This window comes from Oryctolagus cuniculus, chromosome 4, assembly GCF_964237555.1.
Source record: "Oryctolagus cuniculus chromosome 4, mOryCun1.1, whole genome shotgun sequence".
NCBI lineage: Eukaryota > Metazoa > Chordata > Mammalia > Lagomorpha > Leporidae > Oryctolagus > Oryctolagus cuniculus.
In genome coordinates, this window is record NC_091435.1 from 129,074,975 (window position 1) to 129,085,681 (window position 10,707).

General features: G+C 43.0%; 1 protein-coding gene across 1 annotated transcript; it reads left to right on the forward strand.

The window, feature by feature from the left end:
* The first annotated feature begins 2,452 nt into the window (after positions 1-2,452).
* On the forward strand, positions 2,453-2,824 carry LOC138849530 (ribonuclease H-like). Its single transcript, XM_070073248.1, has one exon. The coding sequence runs from the start codon at positions 2,453-2,455 to the stop codon at positions 2,822-2,824; it is 372 nt and encodes a 123-aa protein (XP_069929349.1).
* Positions 2,825-10,707: the final 7,883 nt, after the last annotated feature.

A 10,707-nucleotide genomic window follows, 5' to 3' on the forward strand; every position in this document is an offset into this window, starting at 1 on the left:
GCTTGCTAGCAGGGATGAGAAGATGTGGTGTAAAATCAGTAGATTACGAAAAGATCAAAGAGGTCGTGCAAGGTCCAAATGAGAATCCAGCTATGTTCCAGGGACAACTGGTAGAAGCAGTAAGGAGATATACAAATATAGACCCTGAATCTCTAGAGGGATGGGTATACCTCAGCACCTATTTTGTGTCACAGTCAACCTCAGATATTAGGAAAAAACTTCAAGAATTGGCCATGGGGTCTCAAACCCCTATAAGCCAATTGTTGGAAGTGGCATTTCAAGTGTTTAACAATAGGATTAAGGTGGAGGAGAGAGTTCCCCAGCATGGGGAGCAGGCTGGACCACAGGCTCATCAGATGGCAATGGCTGAACCGTACTCACCACAACCTCGGGGTCAGCCCAGGGGAAGCCCTGTACAGACAGGGAGGTGCTATAGATGTGGCCGGCAAGGACACCTGAGGAAGGACTGTCTTCTTCCCAGGCCCCCTCCCAGGGCATGCCCCCAGTGCAATGAGATCGGCCATTGGAGAAAGAACTGTCCTCTTCTCCGAAGGGAGAGGGGGTCTACCGCTCCATTTATGGCTTCCTCTGAACAGTGAAGGGGCCTGGGGACCTTGAAGGCTCCTGAGGAGATTAACATCTCGCACCAAGAGCCCCGGGTGACCATTGAGGTTGCAGGTAAGCGCGTTAATTTTTTAATTGACACAGCAGCCATTTACTCTGTGCTCACTTCCCATGCTGGACCACTTTCCATTAAGAGCTGTATTGTTGTGGGGGTCAATGGGAAGCCTTGATCCCAGAGATTCACCTTACCCCTGGTGTGTCAGATAGAAGATGTGCTGGTTGCACACCAGTTCCTAGTTATGCCAGAGTGCCCAACCCCCTTACTCGGAAGGGACTTACTGTTATCCCTCGGAGCCTCTTTAAGGTTAACTTCTCAGACACCCAAGACATTCATCATGATGCTGGCAACCACCGAAGCAAGTCCTAGTCTAGATAATAGCCCTACTAAAATAAAGGAAAGAATAGATCCCCAGGTTTGGGATCAAGGAATTCCTGGGTGAGCCATAAAGGCCACACCCATCAAGGTTCTCTTAAAGGATAAGAATGTGTTTCCTCATCAATGCCATACCCAATGAAACCAGAAGCTAGAAAGGGACTCCAGCCCTGAATTAAAAAGTTTCTCAAACATGGACTTCTGGTGCCTTGTCAGTCCCCTTGTAACACCCCCATCCTGCCAGTCTTGAAGGATGGTTCAAGACCTCAGAGCCATTATTGAGGCAGTGATTCCAATCTATCCCATTGTGCCAAATCCTTATACAATATTGACACAAATACCTGAGGGAACCTCTTGGTATACAGTACTGGACCTAAAGGATGCTTTCTTTTGTATTCCACTAAGCTCAGAATCCCAGTTTTTATTTGCCTTTGAATGGACTGACCCAGCCTCCGGGGTAACTCAGCAGTATACGTGGACTGTCCTCCCCCAGGGATACCGGGATAGCCCTCATCTGTTTGGTAATGCACTTACAAAAGAACTCAGGGAAGTGCAACTAAAGAATGGGGCGATTTTACAGTACGTGGATGATATTCTCATTTGTAGTCCCTCTAAAGAGGACTCGGATGAAAGCACCATCCAGGTTTTAAACTTCCTAGCTAAGCGGTGGTACAAAGTTTCCCCAGCAAAGGCCCAAATTCCCAAACAAGAGGTAGACTACCTGGGTACATCCTAGCTCCAAGGAAAAGGACTCTCTCAGTCAAAAGAAAAGAAGCTATTCTATGTATAGGGCCACCACAGACAAAGAAGCAACTCAGGGCATTTTTAGGGGTGGCAGGATTCTGTAGGATATGGATCCCAGGATTCGGGTTGATAGCCAAACGCTTGTATGAGGCCTTGAAGGGCCCTGATACAGACCCACTCTACTGGATGGGAGAGTTACAGAAGTCATTCCAAAGAATTAAAGAGCTTTTAATGGAAGCCCCAGCACTAGGGATTCCTAATTTGAGCAAGCCATTTACCCTGTTCATAGCAGAAAAACAAGGAGTGGCTTTGGGAGTACTGACCCAAAAATTGGTCTTCTCCCACGGCCAGTAGCCTACTTTTCAAAACAGTTAGATTCAGCAGCAACTGGATAGCCTGCATGTCTAAGGGCAGTCGCTGCTATGGCACTGTTGGTGGAGGAAGCCACCAAACTGACTTTAGGCCAGCCTCTTGAAGTTCAGACTCCACACCAAGTGCAAGGGGTCTTAGAAATTAAAGGACACCAATGGCTGACAGGAGGGCGCCTCACTAAATACCAAGCCCTATTGTTAGACTCACCTGAGATAATCCTTAAAGTGTGTCAGGTCCTCAGCCCAGCAAGTTTGTAGCCAGCTGACAACGATGGAGAGTTGACCCATTCCTGTGTAGAAACTATAGAGCAGGTGTACTCTAGTAGGCCAGACCTATGAGATGAGCCCCTGGAAAAATCCAGATGTTGAATGGTTTACTGATGGCAGCAGCTACATGAAGGAAGGAGTTAGAAAAGCAGGCTATGCTGTAGTGGATCTTACTCAGACTATAGAAGCCCAAGCACTACCACACAATACTACAGCCCAAAAGGCAGAACTTATTGCATTGACTAGGGCTTTACAACTCGGAAAAGGCCAGAGAGTTAATATATATACGGATTCCAGATATGCTTTCCTTGTATTGCATGCACAAGCAGCAAGCTGGAAAGAAAGGAGCTTAATTACTGCAAAGAAGTCCCCTGTTAAATATGGAAAAGAGATACTGGCTCTACTTCAGGCAGTACTGGAGCCTTTAGAAGTGGCCGTCATCTAATGCAAGGGACATCAGAAGGGAGATAGTTATGTTAACCAGGGAAATGCGTTAGCAGATAGAGCAGCAAAAGAGCAGCTACACAGGAGAAGTTGGAAATGGTCCTTATACCTCAGTCTGTGGAAGTGGCTAAGGAACCTCACTATACAGAACCTGAGAATGAATGGGCCCAACAGCGAGGCTATACTAAAAATGCAAATGGATGGTGGATGCTAAATCATAAAATTATGCTACCGATGGCCACTCAATGGAAAATTATTAAGGAGCTACACAACTCTACCCACTTGGGAAGAGATGCCTTAACACAATTGGTCTCCCGAGCTTTTGGGGGAAAGGGACTAAATATGGTCATAAAGGAAGTGACTTGCTCTTGCCCACTATGTTTACAGAATAACCCTGGCCATGTAAGACCACCTCCCCTGTTGACTCCTGTACAGAGGAGGGGAACGTACCCAGGTGAAGACTGGCAGATTGATTTTACCAATATGCCCCCAACAAGCAATTATAGGTACCTTCTAGTCTTTACTGATACCTTTACAGGATGGATAGAGGCCTTTCTGACCTGAACAGAAAAGACACACGAGGTGTCTAAAGCCTTGTTGAAAGACATCGTGCCATGCTTTGGACTTCCACGGTCACTCCAGAGTGACAATGGACCTTCATTTATATCTAAAATAACCCAGCAGGTAGCCACTGCTTTAGGAATTTCTTACCACCTCCATATTTCTTGGAGGCCTCAGTCATCAGGTAAAGCTGAAAAGGCTAATCACAGCCTTAAAAGGATTCTGGCCAAACTTTGCCAGGAGACCTCAGAAACGTGGCTTAAACTATTGCTGATTGCTGTTCTCAGGATGAGAATAGCACCCCAAACTGCCTTAAAGCTTAGCCCCTATGAGATGCTCTATGGAAGGCCTTTTTTCACCTCTGATATTCTCTTTGACTCAGAGGTGCAAGGTCAAATAAAGTACATTATCAACTTAGGCCAGATACAGAAGGCTCTAGTACAGTATGGCAACAAGATTCTTCTGGCACCAGATCCTGAGGCTCATGAGCAGCCTGTCTCCCCAGGGGACTTGGTCTTATTAAAGACCTGAAGGAAGGGTCTCCCTCCGACCAGTTACAGCCCCAGTGGAAGGGGCCCTACCGGGTACTGCTGAGCACTCCTACGTCAGTAAAATTACAGGGAGTCCCAAGCTGGGTACATTTGTCAAGGATTAAACCTCTACCTCTTGAGTCTCCACAGGTGGATCCAACAGCTCCTTCGGCTTATTCCTGTGAGCCAATTGAAGATCTAAAATACCTCTTCAAAAGGCAGAAAGATAAGTAGAACTCTTGTTCTAGCCACAACAAAATTCTACAATTCAGTGCCCACCTGATGTACATATCTCTCTTAGTCCTTTCTGGGTGCTATTATTGGCAGAAGAACCCTTTGGTGGGTTCCTCAGCGACAAAGAAGGACAGCTCAGAAGAGTTTTTCAAAACCGAGACTTTAAGAACCTGACCTTAGCTATGGGTAATCTGGCCTACACTTCAGGACGTCTTCTGCAGCAGGCTCTGATTTCAGTAGACTCCCTGTCCAGTGTAGTTATGGACAACAGACAGGCCCTAGAGTTCATGTTAATAGAACAAGGGGGCATGTGTGCAGTGCTCAACGGGATCTGCCACCTTTACTCAAATAATAGTATGTTCTCAGAAAAGGACATCAAAGCCCTCTATGCTCAAGCTAAATGGTTTTATAGTTTGCATAAAGGAAATCTCTCACCACCTACTGTCTGGGAGATGGCTAGACAAATTTTTTCTATCTTAAGGGGCACACCAGTAGCACTTGGGGCTATTCCAATCTTGCTCATGGTGATTGACAAACTTGTATGTTTCAGAACCCAACAGCTTCTGAGAATAGTGATGACCATGCAGGGGACATGGAGGATGGCAGTGACTGAAAGAGCCCCAGCTCTTTCAGTGAAACAAACTCATTAGATGAGATAGGCAGAGACTTCGGACCGAGAACAGGCAGGGTCTGAGCCCGCATTCAGCAGGAAGTAGCTACAGAAGATGGTGACTCCATGCCCATCAACATCCCTTTAAGATTAAAGTCTGGAGTCTCTGAGGGGGGAATGAAGCAGGCAGGCATACAGGCTAAAATTGGTTAGATTTGTGAGCTGGAAGACCACGCCTTCACCACACCCCTGTGTGACTTCACGCCCAACCTGATACCTTCACCTTCCCTCTGTGTGACCTTACACTCTACCAGATACCCCCACCACGCCCCCATGTGACATCAGGCTCTACCTGACCATACCTGAGCACCCACCTGGCCACAAGCCACTCCCCTGTGGAAAATACATAAAAAGGCAGGGAGTGTTGCAAAAGCTCTCTCGGCCTCTGCGGTGCTGCCGGTGATAAGCAGTGGATAGTAGCTCAAGGTGCTTGCTGCATGTGGCTCTGGCCTGCTCTCTGAATGGTATGGACGCTACCCTAGTTTCCAGACTTTCCCCTCTCTCCTACCTGAACTAAAGCCTTCACTTTCCTAGATACATCTTGCACTAAATAAAAGTTTAAAACGTACCATGCTGCCTCATTTATCTGTGCTGGTATTTAGAATTCTTCTCTAAATATTAGGCAAGAACCCTCTTGGGCTTATTAACATCAGGGATTTAGTAATAAGCCCAAGGTGAAATCGTAAGGCACCCCAATTTCCAGTAGCTCATGTGGCACCCTGGATAGCATTTCTATGGAACTTTAAGGGGCCATGTTTCAGTATAAATTTTAGGGGGTCTTGTCTGATTTCATAATGAGTGAGACTAATGTTTATCCAAACTTTAGAAAAAAAACATAGTTTTTGTCAATATAATTATTTACTCAAAGCCTTTTATTAATCCAACTAAATGTGTAAACACATTTAAATATCTTTGAAATTGGGAGAATATTATGTCCTTTTATGTATTCTTTTGGTTTTGAAATTGTTTATTCCAAGACAGTCTGAAATCTTTAATCTGTTAAGTTACTAGTGTCCTCTGGCAGAAGAATTGAAAACAGGCCTTCAGAACAATGAATGTCCTGGCAGCCATATTTCTTGGAATCTCATCAATTTCAGGCTTAATTCTATGCTAATTTGTACAGAGGTTTGTAATTTTTGAACCTTCTCCTTGTTAGTGGAAGGTCATTTTAATATAAACTCATTCAACAGAAAATGAGGAAAGCAAAGGTAAATACATTTTTGGATAACTTTTAGAACATTGAACTTATTATAAATATCAACCTGATGTTTTTTACTTTAGGAGTTGGGCACATATGCAGTTTAAACCAGATGGCAAAGGGACAGACTAGATTATGGTGAATTCTTTTTTTTTAAAGATTCATCTATTTATTTGATTTGAAGGCAGAGCTACAGAGAGGCAAAGACAGAGAGATGAAGAGGTCTTCCATTCACTGGCTCACTCCCCAGATGACTGCAATGGCCAGAGCTGTGCCAATCTATAGTCAGGAGCCAGGAGCCAGGAGCTTCTTCTGGGTTTCCCACACAGGTGCAGGGGCCCAAGGACTTGGGTCATCTTCTACTGCTTTCCCAGGCCATAGCAGAGAGCTGGATCAGAGTGGAGCAGCAGGAACTTGGACCAGAGCCCATATGGGATGCCAGTACTGCAGGTGGTGGCTTTATCTGCTTTGCCACTGTGCTGGCCCCCATGGTGAATTCTTAGTGTATCATAATGGAGCACTCAAAATATAATAGAATAGTTACTTAACCAGTTTATTATATATTTGGGTTCTCTTCTAGGGTACATTTAATGAAGTCATTTGCTAATGTAAAAAATTTATTATGAGGATCTCTATTGGTCATGTTTACTAGGGGTTCTATGAGCTTCCTGTACTAGGATGTCTCTGTCCCTCTCCAAACCCAGGAAGTTCTCTGCAATTATCTCACTAAAAAGGCTTCTAATCCTTTCTCTCTCTCTCCATACCTTCAGGAACTCCTAGAACCCGAATTTTGAGTTTTTTAATAGTATCCTGTAGATTCCCAACAATATTTTTTAGATTTCTAATTTCCTCTTCTTTTCTTTGGTTTGACTGTATACTTTCCTGTGCTCTGTCTTCTAAGTCCGATATTCTCTCTTCTGTTTCACTGATTCTGTTTTTAAGGCTCTCTAATGTGTTTGTCATTTGATCTATTGAGTTCTTCATTTCATTTTGATTTCTCTTCACTATCACACTTTCCTGTTCTACTAGTTTCTGGGTTTCATTTTGATTCCTCCTTAAGATTTCATTTTCTTGAAGGAGATTTTCTATCCTGTCCAGTAAGGAATTCCATAGCTCAAGCATTTGTTTTTGAAAACTTCTAATTGTTCTTATCATAAATTTTTTGAAATCCGTATCTTGCATTTCTTCCATCTCATCATCTTCATAATCTTGAATTGGAGTGTCTTGTTCATTTGGGGGTGTCATAATGTCTTCCTTGTTCTTGTTTCCTTGGTTTCTACATTTGTTGCTTGGCATTGTGGAGATATTCTTTGGATTATTCTTCCCTCGCTGTGGTGTTTTTTCTTTTTATACTATGACTGTATTAAGTGGACTGTCTTCTTTTGATGGAGCCTTAGAGGCTTGAGATGGGTGTGGCCTGAGAGCTCTGTTTGGTTCCTCAGGGTTAAGGGTGTGCCAAAGGTGATACCCCCAGGTTAGGCGTGGTTAATCTCTCTCTCTCTCTCTCTCTCTCTCTCTCTCTTTCTTTCTTTCTTTCTTTTTTTGATTCAAAAGGGAAGTAATTCCGAACAGTTGAGTGGAATTGGAGGTAGTTAGCAGGCAAATGATATACCCACAGGAGCCAGAGATCGGAAGCTCTTTCCCAAGGACCACACAGGGAATCTGTTCTGCCCTCAGTGTGGGCTCAAATTGCCCTGCAGTCTCCCATTGGGTTGCCAAGGTTACTGAATTGTAGCATCTCTGGAGAGTACTCATGTGAATTCTGTGAGTTCTCTCCCCCACCGTCTCTTTTTTCACAGTCTCAGTTCAGTAGCACCACACATTCACTAGATCCTAATCTCCTGTTAATTCACCCTCCCCCCAACCCAGAGTCAGGTTTTTCTGCTAGGCTCAGGGCCGGGGCAGACCTGAGGTCACCCTGCTTATGACGTATGTACAAGATGGTGCCTGCTCTTTGTCTTGTTCGCCTTTGAGAGGTGAGTGGAGAGAGAGAAACTCGTGTCTATATTGGTCACTTTTTTTGGGGATTGCATCAAATTGAGAAGTTTCTGTACTGCAAAAGAAACAGGAAAGTGAAGAGGCAACTGGCAGAATGGGAAAAATATTTGCAAACTATGCAACAGATAAAGGGTTGATAACCAGAATCTACAAAGAAATCAAGAAACTCCACAACATCAAAACAAACAACCCACATAAGAGATGGGCCAAGGACCTCAATAGACATTTTTCAAAAGAGGAAATCCAAATGGCCAACAGGCACATGAAAAAATGTTCAAGATCACTAGCAATCAGGGAAATGCAGATCAAAACCACAATGAGGTTTCACCTCACCACAGTTAGAATGGCTCACATACAGAAATCTACCAACAATAGATGCTGGAGAGGATGTGGGGGAAAAGGGACACTAACCCACTGTTGGTGGGAATGCAAACTGGTCAAGCCACTATGGAAGACAGTCTGGAGATTGCTCAGAAACCTGAATATAACCCTACCATTCAATCCAGCCATCCCATTCCTTGGAATTTACCAAAAAGGAAATGAAATTGGCAAATAAACATGCTGTCTGCACATTAATGTTTATTGCAGCTCAATTCACAATAGCTAAGACCTGGAACCAACCCAAGTGCCCATCAACAGTAGACTGGATAAAGAAATTATGGGACATGTACTCTATAGAATACTATACAGCAGTCAAAAACAATGAAATCTGGTCATTTGCAACAAGATGGAGGAATCTGGAGAACATGCTGAGTGAATTAAGCTAGTCCCAAAGGGACAAATATCATATGTTCTCCCTGATCGGCGACAACTAACTGAGCACCAAAGGGGAAACCTGTTGAAGTGAAATGGACATTATGAGAAACAGTGACTTGATCAGCTCTTGTCCTGACTGTTGATATACAATGTAATACTTTATCCATTTTAGTATTTTTTCTTTGTTTTTTTCTTCTAGTACTGTTGGTTGAACTCTGTGATTAACACACAATTATTCTTAGGTGTTTAAATTTTAACTGAAAAGTGATCCCTGTTAAATATTAGAGTGGGAATAAGAGAGAGAGGAGATGTACCATTTGGGACATGCTCAAGCCGACTTGCTACCAAATGGTGGAGTTAGAAACATGCCAGGGGATTCCAATACAATCCCATCAAGGTGGCATGTACCAATGCCATCTCAGTAGTCCCAGTGATCAATTTCTGTTCACAATTGATCACACTGATAGGTCTAAGAGTCAAAGGGATCACACAAACAAGTCTAGTGTCTGCTAATACTAGCTGATAGAATCAAAAAGGGAGAGAAGGATCCAACATGGGATTGGGGATACACAGCAGACTCATAGAATGTCAGATGTCCTAAATAGCACTCTGGCCTCAGAATTAGCCCTTAAGGCATTCATATCCAGCTGAAGAGCCCATGAGAGTATTTTAGGCATGGAAAGCCAAAAAACTCTGGGAAAAAAAAGAAGACCTAAATGAAAGATCTCCACAAGCAAGATCCCAGTGGAAAGAACAGGGCCGTCAAAGAAGGAGGTACCTTTCTCTGAAGGGAGGAGAGAACTTCCACTTTGACTATGACGCTGTCTGAATAACATCGAAGTCGGCAAACTCAAAAGGCTTCCATAGCCTTGGCAACTCATGACTAGAGCCTAGGGTGATTACTGATGTCATAAACAAGAGTGTCAAATTGTTAAGTCAACAACAGGAGTCCCTGTGTACTTACTTCTCATGTGGGATCTGTCCTTAATGTATTGTCCAATGTGAAGTAATGCTATAACTAGTACTGAAACAGTATTTTACACTTTGTGTCTCTGTGTGGGTGCAAACTGATGAAATCATTACATAATATATACTAAGTCGATCTTCTGTATATGAAGATAATTGAAAATGAATCTTGATGTGAATGGAATGGGAGAGGGAGCGGGAGGGAAATTATGGGGGGGGGGAAGCCATTGTAATCCATAAACTGTACTTTGGAAATTTATATTTACTAAATAAAAAAAAAGTCAAAAAAAATTTAAAAACAATAAAATTTTTATTGTTTAGACCAAAAAATTATTATGGTGTGACTTTTTCTTTTTTTTAAGAAGATTTACTTTGCAATTTAGTTGAAATGCAGAGCATCAAAGATAAAGGGAGAGAGGGAGAGAGAGAGAGAGAGAGAGAGAGAATCTTCTATCTGCTAATTTAATTCACTGTCCAAATAGCTGCTACAGCAGGGTCTGGGCCAAGCCAAACCGAGCTTCGTCATGTTCTCCCACAGCGGCCAAAGTACTTGGGTCATTTGATGTTGCCATCCCAGGAGCATTAGCAAGAAGCTGGTTTGGAAGCAGAGTAGCTGGGACTTGAACTGGAGCGCTGATATGGGATGTTGGGGCCTCAAGCAGTGACTTAACCTCCTGTGCCCTATTGCTGATTCCTGAATTTATCTTTTAAATATTCAAAAGAAACAAATGCTCTTTATAATGTAAAAATCTATGTTTAATAACATCAAAGTATTACATAGTTTGATAATAGGTGTAACATTTCTTTGCAAGGAGTGTAAGTGGACTACAGTTATTCATGTTCATAGCACCATTGATTGTGTTTTAAATAAACTAGTTTGGCATTCATTTCTTTCTTTACTTCACCAGTTACCTTCCACAGCATTTTTTTGTGTGCATTTTGTTTTGTTTTGTTTTTGTTTTTCTTATAAG